The following is a 27,467-nucleotide window of genomic DNA, read 5'->3' on the forward strand; positions in this document are numbered from 1 at the left end:
TCAGCGAGGGCGACCGCTCGACGTCAAGGGGGGCCCAGGCCCACCACACCAGCGACGCCGGGCTCAGCGGCAGCCGCAGCCGTCCCGGGAGCGAGCGCGGCGCCTCCCGGCTCCACACCAGGCTCCACAGCCCGCTGCCCACTTGCTCGCTCTGAAACATCGCCGCCCTTACTGCTCGCCCTTTCCTCGATAACCACTTATACCAGGGACTACCCCTACAAACCCGTTATGCACAAAGATTCTGCGATTCTTTGGAACCTAACTCATATCCTCAATTAAATATCCGTCCAATTACTCAATACCTAAACATGCATGGGCCATCGTTTATCACCATGAATACTGAAAGGTATGTGCTAAGGTCTGATCAGGGCAGATCCAGAAAATGAAGTCGATAGTTGCCAACTGGAAGGTGGAATGAATATAATATCTTTGAGTAGGAGAATCTTTGATGGTTAAGAGAGCCGGGCGCGCGCACTAAAAAACTCGGGAGTCGCAGCTGGTGCCCAGAGGAAACAGACGTGTGGTGACAGCTTTAAGGTAGGATTCGCACTACGCATTTTTTTGGTTGCACACAAAAATGTTGGAAATGGTAGTTACATCTGTTTTTTACAATATATATATATATATATATAGAGAGAGAGAGAGAGAGAGAGATATCAACATTGTGTTTAAATCTGACAGCCTGAATAATAATCCACATCCTTTGCTTGTATTGAATATGAAAATGATTAGTAAAGTAAAGTTACCCACCAATGAAAGAACGTAGAGAAAATAAGGCCTCTTTGCAATATAATGTGCAGTTCATGGTTTGAAATGGATTTTGGTATAACTAGAGTTATCAGAGCTAAGTTATTTCAGATAACTAATTTTATGCCATTGCACAACTGGCATTATTCAAGCCAAGATATAATTTCATTGAGTAAACATCAGGGCCAAAAGTTAATTTTTCAGTGCCATCTTAATGCCATGGTACAAACGGCATTATTCTCTTAGACTTGATTGCTGAGTCAAATACATGTTTAATTACTGGCAAACTGAAGCAGTGAACGAAACAAGTTCGCAGAGACAGTCAGATTGCTGTATAATAGTTTTGGAACAATTTATCTACGATACTTTCAATACCACATAGAACTTCCTGATTGCAAACACAGGCGTATAGTGGCCAAAAGTACCTTACATGCATTGACCACTTAACCTATAAATAAGAACATGCCCACCTATCCCCATAGAAAACAAGCCACCTCCTTAAAAAAAAATTTCAAAATGAAACCGCCAACAGAATACAACAGCTGTAACTTAACCACCTTACAAAAATTAGTGACTGTTCTCATCTGTTCCATAGACACACCACTCTATCCTGTCAACTCCCTACATCCTGCCTCCACCACTGGAGGATTAATCCGTCTTATCACGACTGTTGCTCAAACTATCACTCCTTTTTCGCGACCTGATATCCTCCAATAAATCACTCTGCCTACTTTTTCTGTACTTCAACTAAGTCCCACAGCTACAGCATCCAGAATCTCGTTTTCTCAAACTAAACACCTTTGCTTAGTCCCATTTACACCCTAAGATTCATAGAATCACCAGTCATACTGCAACAAATACCTGCCATAAAAGTTAGATCCTATTCCATTACATCTACCCTCGCAATTCTCACCTCTCAAATTCCTTTCTCCAGCTCGCTCACCTCCAGTACTAGCACGCCACTTGCATTCCCCTTCCACTTTACTCTTAATGATCTATCGATCTTATTCCATCTGTTTTTTTTTTTTTTTACTCAGACCTCCTAAAGCCAAATATAATGTTTAAGCCAACCTACAAAACTATCAACGTCTTCTAGCTCAACACCAACGCCACAACACTCGCTGTGCAAACCATCACCACCACATGAGTATCAGCTATTTCAATAATACCGTTTTTTTAACGCCCCCCCCCCCCCCAAAGTCAAAATTGGGGGGAAAAAACCAGCCATCGTAATACAGTGGTAAATCTACCATGAAAATTATCTCCAGTCTGCACAATTAATCTTGTTTTCTGCAATTTATAGCCAACTTGAAATAGTTAGACTTTATCTGTAATGGCTATTACATGAAACGATGTTATTGTATTAAGTAAAATAACCAGAAATGGACAAGACAACTAGTCCCTCTAGTAGCGATCTTCTTGTACAGGGTGGCCAAAATACCTCTGCCCTAGTAGTAGTTTTAGTAGCAGTAGCTTTATTCATCTGTAGATCTCTTTTTACAAGAATATAGGACGTGTCAAAGTTTTTACATATTTAGATCAATTTAAAATAAGCTAATTCGTAAACACATATATTTACAGACGTCTAGTTACAGACAATCATTAGATTTACTCCTGGTATACAATACTTTTTTACAAATAACTTATTAAATAATGTGATGCCACATTGTTCACTCATACCTCACTATCAGTCACTGCACACACTGTACACACATGGTTTCGAAACAACTCACTACACACACGCACACACACACACACACACACACACACACACACACACACACACACACACACACAGCTGGCCCAGGTGGCCGACCGGTTCTAGGCGCTTCAGTCTGGAACCGCGCGACCGCTACGGTTGCAGGTTCGAATCCTGCCTCGGGCATGAACTTGTGTGATGTCCTTAGGTTAGTTAGGTTTAAGTAGTTCTACACACACACACACTGATTTCTGGGCCATTTCCTTACCGCAACTTCCCATTTGCTATTCTGAAAAACTGAGTCAGAATCCCTCCATAATGAGTGACATGTTGAGCTCAGAAAGAGGAAGAGGTGTTAGTATTGTGCCATGCATAGTTTGGGGGTAAGTATACCTAGAAAGGAAAAAAAAAGAAAAAGAAACATAAAGCGTAGGTGGTATGTGGAATGTCGGCTATTTTGTAATAATAATTATTATTATTTATTTGTATAACATTTTTTATCAAACCGCTACTCTGTTTTAGCTAAGTAATCCTTCAATGTATGAAATGTATTGCATAACAGATCCTTTTTAGCTGCCTTTTTAAATAAGTGTATTTTTGCAATTCCTTTAATCTCTTTGGTAATTTAGTATACAGTTTTATTCCTTGGTAGAAATGGCTGTTTTGAGTTTTATGTTTATTTTTTCTTGGTAAATGTAAGTTGAGTCTACCTCTTGTTGCATGGTCTTTGACAGAGCTGTTTGTGCAGTAATTACCAATGTTATTTTTTATGTGCACAACTGACTGGTAAATGTATTCACATTCCGTGACAATGTAATCTAAATAGGAAAGAGATCATTCTAAAACTATTCTTAATGCGTCCAAACTTCAGTAAACATTACTGAGGTGAAAGAAAAGCAGCAGAAAAGCCCAGCAAAATCGTAACGCTGCTTAATCTTGCAAGCAGCAGTGAAACGATCGCAGTTTCAGAGCGTTATCAGAAAGGACCTGTATCTTTACTCAGTTTTTCTGTTGCAGGAGTTTAAATCTTCCAGATGGTGGCTTCTGACGAAGTTACGTCGAGACATTGGGATCGTCGGTTTTCCATTTCGTCGGATGAGGCTTGGTTCGCACTGTCTCGGTATGTGAACTCACAGAACACGCGACGCTGGACATCATAAATTGATCAGAACGTCTGTCAGACGTGGCACTATGTTCAGACTGGTTCAGACTATTTCTAGACCAGTTTTTTTAGTCAGCATGTATGCTTCATATCCGTCTTGGAGACAGAAAAAAATACTTTTAATGACAAGTAAGAAGATTATTTGCTATTCGAGCACTCTGTGAGATACAATGGCTGATGCTCAAGAACGTATACAACAGATATATGTGCAACACAATGTTTATGCAGATTTGATAACTGGATTACGGCGTTAGCTTCTACATCCACATCTAAATCTACATGGATACTCTGCAAATCACGTTTAAATGCCTGGAAAAGGGTTCATCGAACCACCTTCACAGTTCTCTATTATTCCAATTTCGTACAGCGCGCGGAAAGAATGAACACATATATCTTTCCGTACGAGCTCTGACTTCCCTTATTTTATCGTGGTGATCGTTCCTCCCTATGTAGGTCGGTGCCAACTAAATACACTCCTGGAAATGGAAAAAAGAACACGTTGACACCGGTGTGTCACACCCACCATACTTGCTCCGGACACTGCGAGAGGGCTGTACAAGCAATGATCACACGCACGGCACAGCGGACACACCAGGAACAGCGGTGTTGGCTGTCGAATGGCGCTAACTGCGCAGCATTTGTGCACCGCCGCCGTCAGTGTCAGCCAGTTTGCCGTGGCATACGGAGCTCCATCGCAGTCTTTAACACTGGTAGCATGCCGCGACAGCGTGGACGTGAACCGTATGTGCAGTTGACGGACTTTGAGCGAGGGCGTATAGTGGGCATGCGGGAGGCCGGGTGGACGTACCGCCGAATTGCTCAACACGTGGGGCGTGGGGTCTCCACAGTACATCGATGCTGTCGCCAGTTGTCGGCGGAAGGTGCACGTGCCCGTCGATCTGGGACCGGACCGCAGCGACGCACGGATGCACGCCAAGACCGTAGGATCCTACGCAGTGCCGTAGGGGACCGCACCGCCACTTCCCAGCAAATTAGGGACACTGTTGCTCCTGGGATATCGGCGAGGACCATTCGCAACCGTCTCCATGAAGCTGGGCTACGGTCCCGCACACCGTTAGGCCGTCTTCCGCTCACGCCCCAACATCGTGCAGCCCGCCTCCAGTGGTGTCGCGACAGGCGTGAATGGAGGGACGAATGGAGAAGTGTCGTCTTCAGCGATGAGAGTCGATTCTGCCTTGGTGCCAATGATAGTCGTATGCGTGTTTGGCGCCGTGCAGGTGAGCGCCACAATCAGGACTGCATACGACCGAGGCACACAGGGCCAACACCCGGCATCATGGTGTGGGGAGCGATCTCCTACACTGGCCGTACACCTCTGGTGATCGTCGAGGGGACACTGAATAGTGTACGGTACATCCAAACCGTCATCGAACCCATCGTTCTACCATTCCTAGACCGGCAAGGGAACTTGCTGTTCCAACAGGACAATGCACGTCCGCATGTATCCCGTGCCACCCAACGTGCTCTAGAAGGTGTAAGTCAACTACCCTAGCCAGCAAGATCTCCGGATCTGTCCCCCATTGAGCATGTTTGGGACTGGATGAAGCGTCGTCTCACGCGGTCTGCACGTCCAGCACGAACGCTGGTCCAACTGAGGCGGCAGGTGGAAATGGCATGGCAAGCCGTTCCACAGGACTACATCCAGCATCTCTACGATCATCTCCATGCGAGAATAGCAGCCTGCATTGCTGCGAAAGGTGGATATACACTGTACTAGTGCCGACATTGTGCATGCTCTGTTGCCTGTGTCTATGTGCCTGTGGTTCTGTCAGTGTGATCATGTGATGTACCTGACCCCAGGAATGTGTCAATAAAGTTTCCCCTTCCTGGGACAATGAATTCACGGTGTTCTTATTTCAATTTCCAGGAGTGTATTTTCGCATTCGGAGGAGAAAGTTGGCGATTGGAATTACGTGAGAAGATTCAGTCGCAAGGAAAACGCCTTTCTTTTAATGATGTCCAACCTAAATCCTTATCATTTCTGTGACACACTCTCCCATATTTCGCTATAATACAAAACGTGCTGCCCTTCTTTGAACTTTTTCGATGTACTCCGTCAGTCCCGTCTGGTAAAGATCCCACACCGCGCAGCAGTATTCTAAAAGAAGATGGATAAGCGTAGTGTAGGCAGTCTCCTTAGAGGGTCTGTTACATTTTCTAAGTGCCCTACCAATAAAACGCAGTCTTTGGTTAGCCTCACCCACAACATTTTCTATGTGTTCCTTCCAATTTAAGTTGTCCTAATTGTAATACCTAGGTATTTAGTTGAATTTACGGCTTTTAGATTAGACTGATTTATCGTGTAACCGAAGTTTAACGAATTCCTTTTAGCACTCATGTGGATGACCTCACGCTTTTCGTTATTTAGGGTCAACTGCCACTTTTCGCATCATTCAGATATCTTTCCTAAATAGTTTTGCGGTTTGTTTTGATCTTATGATGACTTTAGTAGTCGATAAACGACAGCGTCATCTGCAAACAACAGAAGACGGCTGCTCAGTTTGGCTCCCAAATCGTTTGTATAGATAAGGAACAGGAAAGGGCCCATAACACTACCTTGGGTAACGCCAGAAATCACTTCTGTTTTACTCGATGACTTTCCGTCAATTACTACGAACTGTGACCTCTCTGGCACGAAATCACAAATCCAGTCACATAACTGAGACGATATTCCATACGCACACAATTTCACTACAAACCGCTTGTGTGGTATAGTATCAAAAGCTTTCCGGAAGTCCAGAAATACGGAGGCGATCTGAAATACCTTGTCAATAGCACTCAACACTTCATGTGAATAAAGAGCTAGTTGTGTTTCACACGAACGATGTTTTCTAAACCCATGCTGACTGTGTGTCAATAGACCGTTTTTAAACGTCAAATAACTTTTGAAGGTCATATTCTCCTGTTCTCTGCACTTTATTAGTTTTGTCTACCATTAAAAAAATTCGCCCCTTCTGCACTGTGTGGGATATAATCCTAAATTTGAGGTACACATTCAGAACAGAGACCTTCCTGTCGACCTAATAAGTTCACAAGCATTACATTTTACATTGGGATCACTGAATTAGAACGTACGAAATATGGTTGTAAGACTGAAATACTAAAGGACTTTTCCACATCTTTCAGTTTATTTCGAAATCTACAGCAGAAGTTAACAGCAAGATATCGAATCGTTCCGTCTGAAATGTACTTAATAGCATAAAGTGAGAAAGTGCAGTGTAATGCTCTAATGTTTTCTCTCCTCTGTCCATGCATAAATTAATTACAGATATTGGTTTTTATCGCCATCGAGGGGAAAAAATACACATTTTAGCTACGAAAGTACCTGGTTGAGGAATAATTTGCCATCTAGGCAAGTGTAGTCCACGAAGAGGCCTGTCTTGTAGTAGTCGACAGGTATCATCCGGTTACTCGTATTGTGGCCGTAGTCCTTGTTCAGTTGTACCACCCATACGTTGTACGCACTCAGCAACTGCTTGGACAGACGTCTGGAGTCTGGAAACATTATAATGGTTTGTTCGAGAAATCTTTTCCATGTGAGTCATATGTAAGAAGTTAAGTAATCTGAAACACTATTTTCCTACTAATGTCAACACTATCCTCATATTACAACATGCAACAAATTACTGGATAATCATGGACATTTTAAGAGTTTGTAGCTTATACGTACACATACATCAGTTACTGTGTGCTATGTATGTACCAATATATTTTTTTTGTAATCATTAGATGTGCTACTAATGTAATATGCTGTGGCATCAATATATGTATACAAAATGTAAATAAAATTAAACAAAAAGTCGAGACATCTCTTTTGTTCCACTACTGCAGACGTACACATGCAGCGAGATACTAAAATGAACCGTTGTATGTTGACTGCAAGTGTAATTGTGAAAAAAAACATCAATTACAAACAAGCTGCGTCTAAATACGAATAGCTGCATTTAAGAGGTTTAATGAAAATCTCTTCTGTACGAAATCTTTATTGGTACGATATCCTCCAGCTCCCAAATTTGCAGGCGAACGTGGAGTTTTCATTAGATAATGATGAACTACTCACATAATCTCGTTACATACGACGAGTTAAAACAATGGAAATACATTCAACCTCATTGATTACAAAACTTTTATGTCATTTATTTTGGGTTTATTCACATGCAGCAGTCGACAGGTCGGTAAAGCCAGATCTTTCTGCCTTCATTTTCTTTCTATGCTCAAAATTTTTTCATTGTCTTAGACTATATTATAAATTTGTTTATCCTGCACAATAAAGAAGCATTTTCAGTGACCACTCATAGTTCACTATTGTAATTCTTAAGACGCTTTTTGAGTATATAACTCTCATCAACAGACACGGTTCTATGATTTCTGGTGCACACCTCTGCGTTTTTAGTGTCTTGTTTTGGAGATGAACATCACCAAAAGGTCGTGTTGACATTGCACTGACAAACACCTGAACTCAGAACTCGTACAATTCACCGTGCAACTGATCATGTGTATGTACGTGTCAAAATGTACTGAGAAACATTCTAAAACTACGTCTCGAGTAATCACTACTTATGATTTATTTATATTTTTTATCGCTATTGACAGCTACGTCCACTCGTAGCGATTACTCCTGAAAAACGTTATTCATATATGATGGATCTGAGAGTACGAATCGCCGTCGTGTTACAACCATATGGATTCATTTCCCAGCCGAGTGGCCACTCTGGTAATGTAAATAGAGCATCCAAATTCTCATCAGTATGCGTTGATAACACGAACCATATTTTATTACTGTGATACGAGGGATGCCCAGAAAGTAAGTTCCGATCGGTCGCTAAATGGAAACCACAGTGAAAATCAGAAACATTTTATTTGCAAGAGTTAGCTACACTTTCCAGATACTTCTCTACGTAGTCGCCGCTCCGACTTAGACATCCGTCAGAGCGTTATATCAAATTTCCAACACCATTGTCATAGATGGCAGCCGCCTGTGCTTTCCGATAATTCTTTACCCTGGTCTACAGCGCGTAGCCTGCACCCAAGTGTTGTCTTCGTCTCCAGAGTTTCATGTTAACAGAGGTGATATTCAGGACAAGCTAATTAGGGCTGTGTTGTGAGAGACTGAACACTTCCAACGAAAAGGCTGCAGGAGCGTCTTCACTGCCCCTGCAGAGTGCTGCTGAAAGTTGCTATGTAGAAGGAAGTGCGTGGCAGTTGTGTTAGGTGGGCTGCATTCATTAAGGCGAAGCCTCTCAGCGGGCCCTCCTACTTGGCGGGAGGCATCGTTGTTCTAGGCACCTTTACTCGCTCACAGTGCACTCACAACTGAAAAGAGCATCTTGATGCGATCGACAGTCATACTAGAGGCACTACCCAACACATCTGTGCAAAGCTTCATCGGGGTTTCACTGTAGTGTCCATTTCGCGACCGATCAGAACTTACTTTCTAGACAACCCTCATAAGTAAAACACGACAATGATGTGCTACTGCCGTGGATAACACAGTGACATAAGGAGTTTTGTATTATGGTGCATTTCTCCATTATCAAACAAATGTGTTATAGACGAAATATAGCTTGTTACTTTGTGAGTAATGCTCAGAATGGGGATACTTATCCTAGTCGGCCGTTACTGACTTGCTTCTGCTGGGCTCCAACCTTAGTTAAGAAACAGTATTGTCTGTAGTAGCATTGTAGAACAGTACTTAGTAATATGTAGCAGCAAGATTTCATTTCCGACTATATAAAATCATTAAACGATCATTACCTCTGTGCGTAGCCTCAGATTTCGTAAAAACAATGATGCACATTTGTTTTACAGTATATGCTGCAGTCCCCACCCCTCACCGAACGAAGTACTAAGTTACACTGCGCGTGTAGTACACTAGCAGTGTCATATTGAGGATCTTTCCGTCTCAGAAACCTACCAACAGTGCGAAGTGTATTGTCTTTCAGTTTAAACAACGGACAGAACATAAAGGAAGCCCTGCACATTTTCCTCATATGAATTTACTTGGACTTGTGAAATAAAATGCCTGACCACTCAACCGGGTCGTAGTGAAATTTAATGTCAGACAAAACTAATAAAGTGCAGGGAACAGGAGAATATGACCTTCAAAAGTTATTTGACATTTAAAAACGGTCTATTGACACACAGTCAGCATGAGTTTAGAAAACATCGTTCCTGTGAAACACAACTAGCTCTTTATTCACATGAAGTGTTGAGTGCTATTGACAAGGTATTTCAGATCGCCTCCGTATTTCTGGACTTCCGGAAAGCTTTTGACACTGTACCACACAAGCGGTTTGTAGTGAAATTGTGTGCGTATGGAATATCGTCTCAGTTATGTGCCTGGAGTTGTGATTCCCTGTCAGAGAGGTCACAGTTCGTAGTAATAGACGGAAAGTAATCGATTAAAACAGAAGTGACTTCTGGGGATCCCCAAGGTAGTGTTATAGGCCCTTTCCTGTTCCTTATCTATACAAACGATTTAGGATACAATCTGAGCATCCGTCTTCTTTTGTTTGCAGATGACGCTGTCGTTTATCGACTAATAAAGTCATCAGAAGATCAAAACAAACTCCAAAACGATTTAGAAAAAATAGCTGAATGGTGCGAAAAGAGTCAGTTGACCCTGAATAACGAAAAGTGTGAGGTCATCCATATGACTGCTAAAAGTAACTCGTTAAACTTCGGTTACACGATAAATCAGTCTAATGTAAAAGCCGTAAATTCAACTAAATACCTAGGTATTACAATTACGAACAACTTAAATTAGAAGGAACACATAGAAAATGTTGTGGGAAAGGCTAATCAAAGACTTCGTTTTATTGGAAGGACACTTAGAAAATGTAACTGACCTACTAAGGAGACTGCCTACACTACGCTTGTCCGCCCTCTTTTAGAATACTGCTGCTCGGTGTGGGATCCTTACCAGATAGGACTGACGGAGTACATCGAGAAAGTTCAAAGAAAGGCAGCACGTTTTGTATTATCGCCAAACATGGGAGTGAGTGTCACAGATATGTTACAGGATTTGGGCTGGAAATCGTTAAAAGAAAGGCATTTTTCGCTGCGACGGAATCTTCTCACGAAATTCCAATCACCAATTTTCTGCTGCGAATGCGAAAATATTTTGTTGACACCGACCTACATAGGGAGGAACGATCACCACGATAAAATAAGGGAAATCAGAGCTCGTACTGAAAGATATAGGTGTTCATTCTTTCCGCACGCTATACGAGATTGGATTGATAGAAAATTGTGAGGGCGGTTAGATGTACTCTCTGCCAGGCACTTAAATGTGATATGCAGAGTGCCCATGTAGATGTAGATGTAGACGTAGATGAAATAAGTTACTCGCCGAGATGGGGATCACGAAACAAAATGAAACTTCACTGGTTGAGAGGGTATGTGATAGTATTTCAGTGATTACAAAATCGACCCAAATTTACGAAGAACACGGCAGTATTAGCTCCGTTATTAGTATGACGCTACACCGCGTCTGCCCTGGGTACATGTACTAATTCAGTTGTGTAGTGTCATCACAGCGTCGTATCCTCTCCTAGGCAAAATGGTAATGACCTCTTTCAGTCAGCTCCACATGCCATATTTAGCAGAACAATATCCGATTACACATGGTGGAATTGTTCAGATCTTTGAAAAATGATGGATATCGTTGCTTTCCTGGCCTCCCCGCTCGCATGACATCGTATCAGTAGAAAATGGCAGGAATGTGGCACATTAATCACCACGGTCCTCCAGCAACTACGTGGAGGAAGATTCCCTACAAACATTTTCAGGCACTCTGTGATTTCATGCCACGGCCTTTACAAGCTCCTATTGTATAGCCGGCCGGTGTAGCCGAGCGGTTCAAGGCGCTTCAGTATGGCACCGCGCGACCGCTACGGTCGCAGGTTCGAATCCTACCTCCGCCATGGATGTAGGTGATGTTCTAGAGGAATGATGACCTCAGATGTTAAGTCCCGTAGTGCTCAGAGTCATTTGAACCATTTGAACAATTGCACTTCACGACAGCACATCACTTCGTTAATGAGGAACATGTTTGTGTATGTATTAACGGATACAATTCGATGACCTCAATTCACTGGAGAACAAAAGAACTGACGAGAGTTACGTTACTCCCGACGATGACAGTACAAGTGCATAAAACATTGTATAACACACTGGCGTGCAAGACTTAAGGACGAAAGTAACTTTCGCGTGAAGCGTCACTGTCTAGTAATACAACTCGATGAAATGAGAACCATACATAGAAAGAACTGCTACAGTATAGTGCAGACGTTATCTAAATAAGACACGCAATTAGACGAACAGATATGACATTTTTATTCAAAGACAATAATTATTGTATGTATAATATTGTGTTTGATAATTTTGAATAAATGATTGCTTTTACCAATTTTTTTGTGTTTGAAATTGCAAAAAAACCTTATATGGTAGAAAAAATGGACATCACTTCTGAAATCAGCTCATTCTAAAACATATAATTCAGTAAAAATATCTCATGCAGCTGACAAAAAAAAAAAAAAAATTGCCGACCTGTGTAACTACATTGAAGTCACCGCAATTCATGAGGGTCCCCCGGGCATTGCAAAAGGCGGAACATGGTTTTAATTGGTGTGTGGTCAAGACAGACTGCAATGTGCTTCCATGCTAGCCACAATATTGGTAAGGGGTTCTTGTGGTACGGTGCTCAATTGCTTCGCAAGCGTTGTTGACAAATGCTGGAGGGTTGTTAGTACACGTGGACGTGATGGAATACTTTTCCCTAATGCATTCCACATGTGCTCGATGGAATTTGAGTGGGGTGAAAGGGCAGATCAGTCCTTTCACCGAATATCCTCTCGTTCCAAGAGCTCCTCCAATTGGCCTATTCGATGCGGTCATGCATTGTCATCCACAAAAATGAAGTCAATGCCGAATGCACCAGTGAAAAGACGCGCGTGAGGAAGGAGTACTGCATCACAGTAACGTTGAGCGGTGAGTGTACGAGGTGCGTTTGAAAAGTCGGTGCAAACTAAAAACTACTTACGTATTTGGGGTAAACCTTTTTTATTTTTCGACATAGTCTCGGTTAAATGATGATGGCGTCCTCTTAGGTAAAAAATTCCGCAGGTAAAATAGTCCCCCATTCGGATCTCCAGGGCGGGGACTACTCAAGAGGATGTCGTTATCAGGAGAAAGAAAACTGGTTTTCTACGGATCGGACCGTGGAATGTCAGATTACTTAGTCGAGCAGGTAGGTTAGAAAATTTAAAAAGGTAAATGGATAGGTGAAAGTTAGATAGAGTGGGAATTAGTGAAGTTCGGTGGCAGGAGGAACAAGACTTTTGGTCAGGTGAATACAGGGTTATAAATACAAAATCAAATAGTGGTAATGCAGGAGAAGGTTAAATAATGAATAAAAAAATAGGAGTGCGGGTAAGCTACTACAAACAGCATAGTAAACGCATTATTGTGGGCAAGATAGACACGAAGCCCATGCCTACTACAGTAGTACAGGTTTATATCTCAACTATCTCTGCAGATGATGAAGAAATTGATGAAATGTATGATGAGATAAAAGAAATTATTCAGACAGTGAAGGGAGACGAAAATTTAATAGTCATGGGTGACTGGAATTCGAGAGTAGGAAAAGGGAGAGAAGGAAACATAGTAGGTGAATATGCATTGGGGGTAAGAAATGAAAGAGGAAGCCGTCTGGTAGAATTTTGCATAGAGCATAACTTAATCATAGCTAACACTTGTTTCAAGAATCATAAAAGAAGGTTGTATACGAGGATGAATCCTGGAGATACTAGAAGGTATCACATAGATTATGTAATGGTAAGACAGAGATTTAGGAACCAGATTTTAAATTGTAAGACATTTCCAGGGGCAGATGTGGTCTCAGACCACAATCTATTGGTTATGAACTGTAGATTAAAACCGAAGAAACCGTAAAAAGGTGGGAATTTAAGGAGATGGGACCTGGATAAACTGGCTAAACCAGAGGTTGTACAGAGTTTCAGGGAGAGCATAAGGGAACAATTGACAGGAATGGGGGAAAGAAATTCAGTAGAAGAAGAATGGGTAGCTCTGAGGGATGAAGTAGTGAAGGCAGCAGGGGATCAAGTAGGTAAAAAGACGAGGGCTAGTAGAAATCCTTGGGTAACAGAAGAAATATTGAAATTAATTGCTGAAAGGAGAAAATATAAAAATGCAGTAAACGAAGCAGGCAAAAAGGAATACAAACGTCACAAAAATGAGATCGACAGGAAGTGCAAAACGGCTAAGCTAGGATGGCTAGAGGACAAATGTAAGGATGTAGAGGCTTATTTCACTACGGGTAAGATAGATACTGCCTATAGGAAAATTAAAGAGACCTTCGGAGAAAATAGAGCCACTTGTACGAATATCAAGAGCTCAGATGGAAACCCAGTTCTAAGCAAAGAAGGGAAAGTAGAAAGGGGGAAGGAGTATATAGAGGGTCTATACAAGGTCGATGTACTTGAGGACAATATTATGGAAATGGAAGAGGATGTAGGTGAAGATGAAATTGGAGATACGATACTGCGTTAAGAGCTTGACAGAGCACTGATACAGCTAAGTCAAAGTAAGGCGCTGGGAGTAAACAACATTCCATTAGAACAACTGACGGCCTTGGGAGAGCCAATCCTAATAAAACTCTACCATCTGGTGAGCAGGATGTATGAGACAGGCGAAATACCCTCAGACTTCAAGAAGAATATAATAATTCCAATCCCAAAGAAAGCAGGTGTTGACAGATGTGAAAATTACCGAACTATCAGTTTAACAAGTCATAGCTGTAAAATACTAACGCGAATTCTTTACAGAGGAATGGAAAAATTGGTAAAAGCCGACCTCGGGGAAGATTAGTTTAGATTCCGTAGAAATGTTGGAACACGTGAGGCAATAGTGACCTTACGACTTATCTTAGAAGAAAGATTAAGGAAAGGCAGACCTACGTTTCTAGCATTTGTAGACTTAGAGAAAGCTTTTGACAATACTCTCTTTCAAATTCTGAAGGTGGCAGGGGTAAAATACAGGGAGCGAAAGGCTATTTACAATTTGTACAGAAACCAGATGGCAGTTATAATAGTCGAGGGACATGAAAGGGAATCAGTGGTTGGGAAGGGAGTGAGACATGGTTGTAGTCTCTCCCCGATGTTATTCAATCTGTATATTGAGCAATCAACAAAGGAATTAAAAGAAAAATTCGGAGTAGGTATTAAAATCCATGGAGAATAAATAAAAACTTTGAAGTTTGCCGATAACATTGTAATTCTGTCAGAGACAGCAAAAGACTTGCAAGAGCAGCTGAACGGAATGGACAGTGTCTTGAAAGGGGGATATAAGGTGAACATCAACAAAAGCAAAACGAGAATAAATGAATGTAGTCGAATTAAGTCGGGTGATGCTGAGGGAATTAGATTAGGGATTGAGACACTTAAAGTAGTAAAGGAGTTTTGCTATTTTGGGAGAAAAATAACTGATGATGGTCGAAGCATAGAGGATATAAAATGTAGATTGGCAATGGGAAGAAAGGCGTTTCTGAAGAAGAGAAATTTGTTAACATCGAGTATAGATTGACTTGACTAGAAGAAGGGATCGGTTGGTAGGACATGTTCTGAGGCATCAAGGGATCACCAATTTAGTATTGGAGGGCAGCGTGGAGGTTAAAAATCGTAGAGGGAGACCAAGAGATGAATACACTAAGCAGATTCAGAAGGATGTAGGTTGCAGTAGATACTGGGAAGAAGAAGCTTGCACAGGATAGACTAGCATGCAGAGCTGCATCAAACCAGTCTCAGGACTGAAGACCACAACAACATATCTTTTCAAATTAAGGTGTTTAGTGAAATCCCTCACACACGTGTAATTTTATACACATTCGACTTTTCGAAAGTAGACAGTTAGTACCAGATTTGGCATTCGATGTTTTAAACTTGAAACAGCATGGTGATTACCTAAACCATACAGGATTACACATACACGCGCTGTACTGATTACGGACTTATGGATCAAAGGTGATTGTACAATAGAGAGACTGACTTAGGAGCTGCAAGTATGATTTCCAGCGTGATTTTCACAGAAACAGTTACTTCTCGTATACGTTATCGTTATACAAGAATAAAAGAAACAGATAAGTTAAGGGTTCTTGTCAAATCACCGTGCAGATAGTAGTCACTGTACAGTGAGCACATCGACGCTAAATTTCGGTGTGATTTTGGTTGACACTACGCACTTGTCTGACGATGGCCTAACAAGTTGAAAATCGTTTCGTAATAAATGAATACTAGTGGAGGAAAAGCAGTTTATGCGATTCTTACCCTTAACTAAAACAATTTATTGATGCAAAAACGCGTTACATGGGACTCCCTCTGTAAGTTGCGAATAGTTTAACATGCAGCATGCGTGGTTCGCTGTCACACATTGAAAGCTACAGAGATTGTGGAGAAATTGTATCTCAAGCTGAAACGAGTAAAGGCCAGGCTCTTGAATAATATGTACCTAACACAATGGTTAAATGTTGTAGAGATTCTCGTGATAAACCAACATCAGGCAGCTGCTTAAGAAACACTGTTTGCTGCACAATAGGTACAAAACAAAATATAGCTCCAAAGACACGCAGATGTTAAATGAAGTGCGCTCTGCTACCACAAGAGCAATGCGCGAAGCTTTCAATAAGTACCGCATCAAAATAATGTCACGGGACCTGCCCCGAAGATCCAAGAAATTTTGTATATTAAGTCAGTCAGTGATATAGAAATCAGTATCCATACACTTGTGACTAGACAGAAACCGAATTAGAAAACGGCAAAACTAAAGCCAGAATGTTGAATTCTGTCTCCACACGTTGCTTCACAAGTGAAAATCGAGAAATATTGCCACCTTTCAACAGCTATACCACAGCCAAGATGAGTGGCATTGATCTGTGAGAGAAATGGCTCTAATCTTGACGATAATTTTCCGTAGAAACTTTGAGAAGAGAAAAGTTCCTTGTGTCTGGAAAAGAACACACATCCCACTCATCTACAAAAAGGGAAAGTAGATATCATCCAGTGAGCTGTCGTTCAGAATCACTCACATCTGTTTGTAGCAGAATCCTAGAATATGATTATCTACCTGTAACAAAATAACTTCATCCATGGTAATCTGCATGGGTCCCGGTAACATTAATGATTCGAAACTCAACTCACGCTTTTTACACATGGTATCATCAGTTTGACGGATATAGGAAGTCAGGTTGACTCCGTGTTTCTAAAACTGCCAAAAGTTTTTGATTCAGCATTATATCCACAACTTTAAAGGAAAATTCGTTCAAATGGGATATCTTACCAGGTTTGCAACTGTACTGAAAATTTCCTTACAGGCAAGATGTAGCCTAGTATCATGGATGGAGTGTCATCTACAGACATTGAAATAATATATGATGTGCCCTTGGAGAGTGCAATATGATGTCGTTGTTGACGTAATATATTAATGACGTAGTGGACAGTATTACTTACAATTTCAGACTTTTTGAAGATGATACAGATACCTATGACGAAATACAATCTCGTAATAATATCCGTAATATCCCATGAGTTCTCATCAAAATATCAGCCTGGTGCAAAGATTCGAAACTAACCCATAAGATACACAAATGCAATTTTTTGCACTTTATAAAATGTACAAGTTTAGTATCCTTTAACTACGGGATATGTAACAACGAGGGACAGCCATGTCGTACGAACATCTGGGAGTAACAATTTATAGGCATGAAATGTATCACCGCGTAGATTCATTTGCAGACGAAGTAAATGGGAGGCTGCTATTCACTGGTGGGATACTACGGAAAAGCGTTTTCTCCACAAAATTTATTTCATACAAAACACTTGCAACCACCCTTATTTGAATATTATTCAACTATATGCGATCACGACGAGAAGGGCTAACAGGGCATAGAACGTATACAAGAATGGCGGCGCGATTAGTCACAGCCTAGTTCGACTTAATAAATTTATTCAGCCACATGCTATCAATACGTAAAGAGATAATGCACTTAAAACTGGGCAGATGGCAGCTTGCACGGGAGCGAGTAGGCAGTTACTCGGTTCGGGAAGAAATTTTAATATATTTATTTATTTATTTATGCATTTATTTTACCTGGCAAGATTAGGGCCTTCAGGCCCTCTCTTACACCTAACCAGGCATACTCAGATTGAACGAGTTACAGTTTCTACTTAACATTAAGGACATATAGCCTATTATTCAGTATTGATGTTAAAGAAAAAAATAGATATTATAACAGTAGTACAATGATAATTATAACAATAAAAAATAATTATAACAATAATAATAATAATAATAGTAATAATAATAATAGTAATAATAATAATGACTATGTATATGAAAGTAAACATACTTTTCTTTTCTGAATGTCAGTCACATTGTTAGTTGGGAATTTTCTCGTTATGTTCTTGCAGCTTGTGAGTTATTCTCATCGAGCAGAGACATAAGACGATAGAATGGGGTGAAAGAGATATATAAGAGGTAGATAGGTTAGAGGAAGAGAAATAGAACGGTAAAATTCGAAGTTGTGATGGAGAGGAGAAAGAAAGAGATGGGAGGGGCACAAGAATGGTGGCTATACCGTCCCTAATATGTATGTTTTGAGTTCCCTCTTGAATGTTGAGTAGTTCTGGATAAGACGCAGATCACAGGGGAGCGCGTTCCATAGTCGTATGGCTGAGATGGAGAATGACACGGAGAAAGATTTTGTGTTATGTATAGGTACAGCCAAGATGATAGACGTATCCGATCTGGTGTTGCGATTGTGGAATGATGATAGGTGTTTAATGTGAGAGGATAAGTATTGGGGGCACCAGTGGCTAAGAAATCGATGAAGTAAGCACATCGTGTGGAGATCGCGTGCCGTATGTGGGCGTATCCAACCTAGCTGGGAGTATGAAGGACTGATATGATCATAGAACCGAATATTGCACACGTATCTAACGCAAGCATTCATCACTAGCTCGAGGCATCTAGAATTTTCACTATTTGTGCCGTGTTGAACTACATCGCAGTAGTAAAGATTAGGCAAGACTAGTGTTTGGACTAATTTTTGTTTAACATGGGTTGGAAATATTTTTCTAAATTTTTGAATTGCATGTAGGGAGGAGAGCGATTTCCGGCAAGCTGTGACTGTTTGTTCTTCCCAGTTTAGGTGTTCATCCAAGATTATTCCAAGGTCTTTTACTGTTTTTTGGTATGGTAGTTGGGTACCATTGAGGAGTATTTTAGGGACTGTTTCGCGAAAGTACCGGCTGATTAACTTTGGATGAGATATAAGTATGACCTGGGATTTCTTGGGGTTTAGTTTCAGACCTAGGTTCTGTGCCCATTGAGAAACAGAGCAAAGATCTACGTTCATACTCGCTACTGCGCCAGCAATGTTCTTGGGGCTTGCACTTATGTACAGTTGGATGTCGTCGGCATAAAGATGGTAGTTGCAGGAGTGAATCACTGAAGAAATATCATTAATGTACAGTGAGAAGAGTAGTGGGCCAAGGACGGAGCCTTGGGGAACTCCAGAGCGCACGCTTTTCCATGATGACTTTTCCGACCCACAAATGACTTGTTGACTTCTGTTTTTGAGGTAGCTGTCGAACCATTGTATTGCGCTGTTTGAGAAATTCAGCTGTTTCATTTTAATTAGTAATATATCGAAGTCAACTGTGTCAAAAGCCTTGCTAAAGTCAAGCAGTGTTAGGATGGTTGGTTCACGTCTGTCAATAGCATGTTTAATGTCATCAGTTACTTTGATTAATGCGGTTGCTGTACTATGGTGCTTTCGAAAGCCTGACTGATATTCGTCATGGATGTTATGAGTTTTGAGGTAATCCGTCAGTTGTTCATGGACGATGTGCTCTAGGGCTTTAGAAATTGCAGGTAGTATGCTGATAGGCCTGTAGTCACCTGGCGACTTAGGGTTGTCAGTCTTGGGTATAGGCTTAATTAAACCTTGCTTCCACTCAGTAGGATATGTACTACTGACAAGAGACAGGTTGAAAATGTCTGTGATAACTCGAATAATAGTGTCTACGACGTTCTTAATCATGCCAATGCTCACTCCATCATTTCCTACTGCCTCGGAAGAGATTCTCACAATTGCCTTGTGTACTGTGCCGGTAGTGACATGTTTTAGGAAAAACTTGTCTCTCGAGAGATTGATATCTTAGGGCTGGTAATTTGTCACTGCGTGGCAGTTTGCAGCTGTTGAGAAGAAATCGTTTAATTCTTCTGCAGACGCTTGATAAACAGCGTCAGATCTTCGCTTCCCTATACCGAAACTGCGCAGCTTTTCCCACAGTGCAGCAGGTTTTGATATGCCGCATACGACAGAGCGGGCATGTCTGATTTTGGCATTCCTCAAACTTTGCTTGGTTCTGTTTCGGAGTTTCCTATAAGCTTCGTACGCCTCGGGAGTTGGGTTACGCTTGAAGGCCCTATGTGCAGCATCACGTTTATTCATTAACTGACGTAATGCAGTCATTAACTGACGTAATGCAGTGGTGAGCCACGGAGCGGGAGCTCTCTTTACCTTAACAGTGCGTTGAGGAGCATGTTTATCATACAGTGCAATAATTTTGCGACATAATTGCCGAATTTTTTCGTCTAAAGTCGGTTCATCGCTTATATCATGCCAAGGGATGTCTGAGCAATCCTTTTGAAGAGCGTCATGGTTAACATTTTTTAAGTTTCTGTAGGTTACCAGGTGAGATTTTTCTTTGGTAGTATGCATTGAGTAATTTAAAAATATCACGTCATGAGCAGAGAGTCCCGGAGCGGATGTCTGATTGGCGCGGATTATTTTATCTGGTCGCTTTGTTGCTATTATATCTATGATTGTGTGGCTGTGTGGCGTGTGATAAGTTGGGTCCAGCGGTGTTAAACTCATATCATTGGAGTGGAACAGTCGCCTTAGTTTTTCGGCAGAGGGAGATTTTAACTGTAAGTCGATGTTTGTGTCGCCCATAATGATTATGTGTTCATACTGTGTCACGAGTGAGGACAGGGCAGACTGAAAGGAGGACATGGCACCGACGTTTGGAGGTTTATAGATTACTCCAATCAGCAGTTTCTGATTTTATGTATTTATTTCGAAAAACAAGAACTCTGCTTCTCCTTCGCCCTTTGCATCCGATGTGCATAGCACAGTAGGTGTCAGATCAGAGCGAACATAGGCACCCACACCACCCCCGCGTCGTGTTTCACGATCTGCCCTTAGGAGAGAGTAACCAGCGATTCGGATAGCGTCGGAAGAAATGTTTGGTTTCAACCAAGTTTCAGAGACGAGGATAATGTGGAACAGCGATTGGCAGAACAGGTCACAGAACTCGTCGAAGTGAGCCGTTAGCGACTGCGCGTTCGCGTGGGCCACAAAGAGCCCGCCGCCGGAACCGGTCCGTCCCATTGTGGCCGCCTGTAGGACCGAGAGCGCTCCGTTTACCTGCTGGCCGGAAGAGGGACAAAAGCTGGATTTCGCGGGGGAAGACATGTTTACAGGTGTCCAAGGTCGTGACTGACTCAAGCGTCTGTGGACTAAAGGTGAAAAACACGCTGGAAGTATCGAAGAAGGGAGTGAAAAGAAAGATGGAAAGTGGCAGTAGTAGTTACGAAAAAGATAGTAGTAGTAGTAGTGGTAGTGGCGAAGATGAAAATAACAGATATAGAAAGGCGGTTGTAAGGAGATTCCTGTTATTGGAGAATGTTAATTCCCATTTGACTGACAATATGAATATACATGAGCACTTATAATAGACAAATAAAGAAACAATATTTTTGTGAAATAATTGACTGATTTTAAATAGAGTACTTATGGTACTTATAGAAATAACGGAGCAGTATTTAAGCTAAAAAAATGAAAAGAAAGAATAAAAAAAATTAACTTATATTAGACAGATTACAATATGAGACTTTGTGTCTCGCGAGATTTCGCTCAGTCTTTCAGTTCGAACATGTTTGTCACCGTTTTCCTCCCTCCTTCCGTCTTGATTACGATCCTGCCATCCTGGGTCCATACATTTTGAAGGCCAAACTGTGTGATCGCAGCGTTCAAAACTTTTAGTCTTTCGCGCGTCAGATCTTCCCTCAGGGTAACCCCACTCTTGGCGAGTTTTCTTTTCTGAGCAAACACTTCAGCTCTTTTCCGGTAAGACACAAATTTAATTATTATGGGCCTGGGTTTCATGGCACCTGGTATCCTGCAATATAAAATATCTGTTCCCTCATACTTCACCAAGAAATTAAAATATCATGTTCAAAGGAAGAAAACTATATGAAATGATTAGGCGAAACGGAGAGGTAGAAATTATTTTGTGTTACAAGCAATCCTACACGGACATAAGGTGAATGATTAAAAAATTTAAAGAGCCTCAGTTTAAAAACCTCAGATATTACATATATAATAGCTATTAGAGAAACTCGAAGATCAGTTGAAAAATGTGAGGATTTCGTTACTAAAGAAAACAGACAAATAATAAGTAATAACATTCAGATAGCCAACATATTTACTTACTACCTCTTAAAGTCGCTCATAAGATTGGCGTGGGCAGCTCAAGAAATAAAGAAATATACATACAATAAGTAAATCTAGTACCACATACATATAGCATGGTAATTGTTCCATGCTCTGCTAAGGAAATTAAAATTGTTATTAATATCCTCAAAATGAAAAACTCTCATAATTTATAATATTTCATGTAAGTTAGTGAAATACTGTTCTTACATATACACAATAAATTCAGTCATATATGCCATATATTACTATAAGAGGGTATCTTTCCAGGCAGACTGAAATATACTATTGCCAGACCTCTTTATAAGAAAGGTAGTAACACGGACATTAATGACTACCGTTCAGTTTTATCGCTTACTTCCCTCTGAAGATACAGAAAAATCTTATGTGCCCAAGAACCATAACGCGCATATACCTAAATAAGATACTCTCTCAGTCTCAGTTTGGATTTCAAAAAGGCCTTATCTTATAATATGCCGTTTTAATCAAGTATGTAGGAATTGGGTAACGAACACGATGTTCATGATGTGTAATGACTGTCAACGTTACCGATTCACGTACACAATATTTATTTATGCATATTATACAGACAAATACAACTTCAACAGTTGGCGTCTCAGAACACACTGCCCAAAGTCCAAAGATACTGTTTTTGCAGCGATATTCTTGAGGACGGAAGTCCATAGAGCTTGTGCCGCCCCCCCCCCCCCCCTCCAAGTATTTCAATCCAGCCCAACTAAGTTGCTCCAACACTTGGAAATGTAGTAACATGTCTTGAAAATATCGACTGCGAATTGTCTGTCACTGAACTTGGATAAATGTGCTATATGCCGTTGTGTACTGCACAAGAGCTGGCCACATCATTAGGAGTAATAAATGTGCTTAAATCAATACAGAAAACAGAATATCTATATTCGTAGTTATTCATATTGCTTAGAACCTGAGCTGGAAGCCGCATGTTACAAATCTCCTTAATGCACATTTTTCAATTTGGATAAAGTTTCTGGACATGAAAATTTTTAATTGCTTTTCGTTTTTTATTCGCCGTGGCTGATGGCGACATATTCTGGGGTAACATTTCATTTAGGAGGAAAGTAATTGTTGCACAGGAAGATATAATATGGATACCGAGTGGTATTTTTATTTTATTTTATTAGGTTTCAGGCAGAGCCCATTTCAGCAAATGCAGCTATTTCACACAGTGATTCAAACGAGACATTGGTCTGACTTCATTGCACAATTAAACGCGGTAAGTAGTCACAAGTACATTAGCCTGACTGCACCATTACAATAATAGCCACAACATTTTAGCGTAAAATCCAGTTTTATATATACATAAAGAAACGTAAGAAAAATCTTCAAATTTTAAAGTTTCCTTTTGCAGAGACGGATGAAATGCCAAATACGTCTGGAGCTCTTCATAATCAATTATATCCGCGCTAGGGTAATAGGACAAACTGACATCAGCTTCAAGATAATTTTACTCCCTTATTAAGTTTTTGTCAGCAAATAATTCTAATTTGAAAACGGCAATGGCAACGGTATTTATCTATTAATTTATATTTAAGAATATAATGCTAGAAGGAGAAAAGGCGTACACTATCCATCACTCGGCATTTGTATGATATAGAATGGAGTGAGTTGTACAGCCATAAAAATATTTTACTACTTACCCAATAATATAAATCAACTAGATCGTAAAAGTAACTACAAACACAAACTGTAATCACATCCGCTTGGCAACTCCTACTCCAAAGAAGAATTTCTGAATCTGTAATAATGTAATATAGTGTGAGAGACTGAACATAGTTAAGCATAAATAGCTTTATGCAAAAAAAGATAGTTTAATAAATTAATGCAGAGGCTCAGGATGTTGCTACTTCTTTACTGAAAAATTGTTTTGTAATTGTATACTCACTCGTTCACTGTTATGACCATAGAGCATTCAAACAATTAATAATGAGTGGCAGAGTGTGAGTGTAAATGGTTTGGCGAATTAGTTACTATAGCTAGTTAATATAACACAAACCATAAAGAGAGGGTTAAGGGAGGCGGGTGCTGTCAGTTAATCAGTTATTCCGAGACACGTTCTTTGGACCTGATGGTGTATGGCAGAAGTAAATCTTACGAGGCAAATAGAAATACAAAGGAATTCTGGGCCAGATTCATAATACTGTTTAATTTGAGAGTGAAGCACTGTTGCCAGTAGATAAGCAGAACGATTTCTATACATGTTTGCTCTGCAATGCTCACTTAAATGCCATGCAGTTGGTGCAAAACACCACAAGCAAACTGTATCCATCCCGTTACACATTCGAATGTGGCATGGGAAAAATGAACACCGAAATCTTTTCGTACGAGCTGTAATGTCCCTTATTTTATCACGATGGGGATTCTTATGATTGGGAGGCAACAAAATATTTCGGCATTCGGAGGATAGTATTTCGTGAACATCTTCTGCGGCAATCAAAAACGCCTTTGTTTTATTGGTCTCCATCCCATCTCATTCATTGTATCCATGACACTCTCTTCCATGTATCGTGATAAACAAAAGAACTCCCTTCTTTAGATTTTGAAATGGTTCAAACGGCTCTGAGCACTATGCGACTTAACATCTGAGGTCATCAGTTCCCTAGACTTAGAACTACTTTAACCTAACTAACCTAAGGACATCACACATGTCCATGCTCGAGGAAGGGTTCGAACCTGCGACCGTAGCAACAGCGCGGTTCCGGACTGAAGCGCCTAGAACCGCTCGGCCACAACGGCAGACTTTGTATTTTCTCAGGGTCTTCAGTTAGTCCGGTCTGGCAAGGATCCCATACCGCACAACACCACTACACTACTACGCAAGAGGACGGTCAGGCGTAGTGTAATCATTTTATTTGGTGGATTCGTTGCACCTTCTAAGTAGGTAAAACGCAGTCTTTAATTCCCCTTCCCTGTGACGTTTTTCCGTATAACCGTTCCAGCTTAAGATGTTCCTACTGTAATACCTAGATATTTATTTGAATCGATGACCTCTAAATTTGTGTAATTTATCATGTAATACAAATTTAATGAAATTATTTTAGTACTCAAATGACCTGTTCATATAACGTAACGTATAGCGCGCTAGCTTGCGAGACACGGTGATCCAGACCCGGAGCCAGCTCATTATCGACTGTAGTTAAATCCAAACCTTCCTTCTTTCTTTCTTTAGAATTGGAGAGAAGAAGAGAGGAGAGATATGAAAACGGCACAACGAGTACTTTTCACCTCAAGCCGTAGGCTGGTTTTTGCAATATAAATTTACAAACAAATGAAAACAATTGGACTAGATAAGGTATAGCCAAAACTGCCCTGTGCGTAAAGCGTAACGCGCATCGTTCTAGTTTGAGAAAGAGGAACGTGAGACAGACCCGGATTTAGGTGGTCTCCCAAGCTCGTTTAGGCAAATGCTGGGCTGGTCCCCACTTTCTGTCTCAGAAAACACTATACACCAACAGCTAAGATACGATCACACACAGAACAAAGTTTACACAACTCACAGACAGTCACCGCATATGACTTCCTCCCCTTAAGTATCTGACAGGAAGGACAACTATGTATCGTATGACTTTTATTGAGGTCGTTTCTGATGCTCACATCGTCGGGGCTGTCTTTTCAGTTCTTGTGTCTGACTGCAACTTGGTTTTCCGATTTTTAATTATTTTTTACCAGATTTTCACCACGCTAGTCTGTATAACATTCATGCAGGGGCATTGATGGTCCAGCTGTTTAGCGCCCTCGACCGCGAATTATCATCATCAGGAAGGGCTTCTGACCCAGAGTTAATTAAAATGAAAACTTTAATACAGCGAAGCTCGTCCTTGACGAGATGTTCAAGATTGGCTGTCACTTTTCGCACAATTTATCTATCTTGTCTAAATCATTTTGTAATTAGTTTTGAGACTCTTTTGACTTCAACGACGGCTTCACAAATTGTCTCCTAAATCATATGTGTGGGTACTTACTTGGGGAACGTCAGATGTAAGTTCAGTGTCACTAGACAAACGCGCATCAGTTACTGTCTACAGTAGATTTTTGCGAAAATAAATCACGAATCTAGTAGCGTAGGTAAGACGATATTCCATAGACACAGATTTCAATAGAATCCGCTTGTGAATTATCGTGCCAAAAGCCTCCTGGAAATTTAGGAATATGGATCAACTTATATAAACATATGGGTTTCACAATAACGATGTTTTCTGAATTCTTGCTGATTCTGTGTCAATAGACATTTTTATTAGAGATTTGTCATAATCTACAGTGAACCTGTTACTCTGCAACGGAGTGTGTGACGGTTTGAAACTTCCTGGTACATCAGAACTATGTGCCACAGCGGGAATCGAATCTGGTTCCTCGCTTTTGGCGGGAAATTCTGGTATCAAGTGAGCTAACCAAGTACGACCCACGAACCATTCTCACAGCTTTGGTTCCGCTAATAGGAGAGTGATGAGTTTCTGGAGGAAGTAAAGCTGCAAGGACGGGTCGCAAGTTGTGCCCGAATAGCTGTCACAGCACTGCCTTCGTACCGCATACTATTCGGACACGACAAATGTCCAAAATACTGACACGGATTTGTAATTAAAGTGATTGCTTACTTGAAGGGGGAATACCCACCAGGTTAGCCGAGAGCGCAAACGCGCTGCTTCCTGGTCTCGGGTAGGCGCGCCGGCCCCGGATCGAATTCGCCCGGCGGATTACCTACGAGGGCCGGTGTGCCGGCCAGCCTGGATGTGGTTTTTACGCGGTTTTCCACATTCCCCTAGGTGAATACCGGGCTGGTCCCCACGTCCCGCCTCAGCTATACGGCTCGCAGACACCTGAACACTTTCGCACTATTCCATGGATTACGCTAGTCGCAGACAGTTGGGGTACACTAATTCCTTCCCGTGGGGTACGGGGTGGCGGCAGGAAGGGCATGGCAACCCCTTCAACTAACACTGCCACATCCGATTAACCGTGCCGACTCTGCGTATCCGCGGAAAAAACGGTTCAAGCAAAAGAAAGAAAAGAAGTATACTTGAAGAGGGGGACAGAGAGAGACTGGCGGCTGGGGCTGCGAGCGTACCGACGTCGGAGCAGGTGTGCAGCGCCACGATGCGGACGTTCTTGTCAGCGAAGAAGTCGGCGACGAAGCGCGCGTCGGCGGCGGACAGGAGCGCGTGGGCGGGAAGCGCCAGCAGCCGCAGCCCCAGCCACAGCGCGAAGGGCACCCACAGCCGCCCACACTCCAT

General features: G+C 41.4%; 1 protein-coding gene across 1 annotated transcript; it reads right to left on the reverse strand.

The window, feature by feature from the left end:
* Window positions 1–27,467, reverse strand: LOC126298304 (uncharacterized). The gene is made up of 4 exons (XM_049989601.1): window positions 27,302–27,467; window positions 6,955–7,124; window positions 48–151; window positions 1–16 (listed from the first exon to the last, which is right to left on the reverse strand). The coding sequence occupies exons 1-4, from the start codon at window positions 27,465–27,467 to the stop codon at window positions 1–3; spliced, it is 456 nt and encodes a 151-aa protein (XP_049845558.1).

This window comes from Schistocerca gregaria, chromosome X (genome assembly GCF_023897955.1).
Source record: "Schistocerca gregaria isolate iqSchGreg1 chromosome X, iqSchGreg1.2, whole genome shotgun sequence".
In the NCBI taxonomy this organism is placed as follows: Eukaryota; Metazoa; Arthropoda; class Insecta; order Orthoptera; family Acrididae; genus Schistocerca; species Schistocerca gregaria.

Coding starts and splice junctions, on each gene's coding strand:
- LOC126298304 (XM_049989601.1), bottom strand. CDS start 27,467: ATGGAGTGTGGGCGGCTGTGGGTGCCCTTCGCGCTGTGGCTGGGGCTG. Junction 7,125..27,301: donor GCACACCTGCTCCGACGTCG/GTACGCTCGCAG, acceptor TAATGTTTCCAG/ACTCCAGACGTCTGTCCAAG. Junction 152..6,954: donor GCAAATTATTCCTCAACCAG/GTACTTTCGTAG, acceptor GCGATGTTTCAG/AGCGAGCAAGTGGGCAGCGG.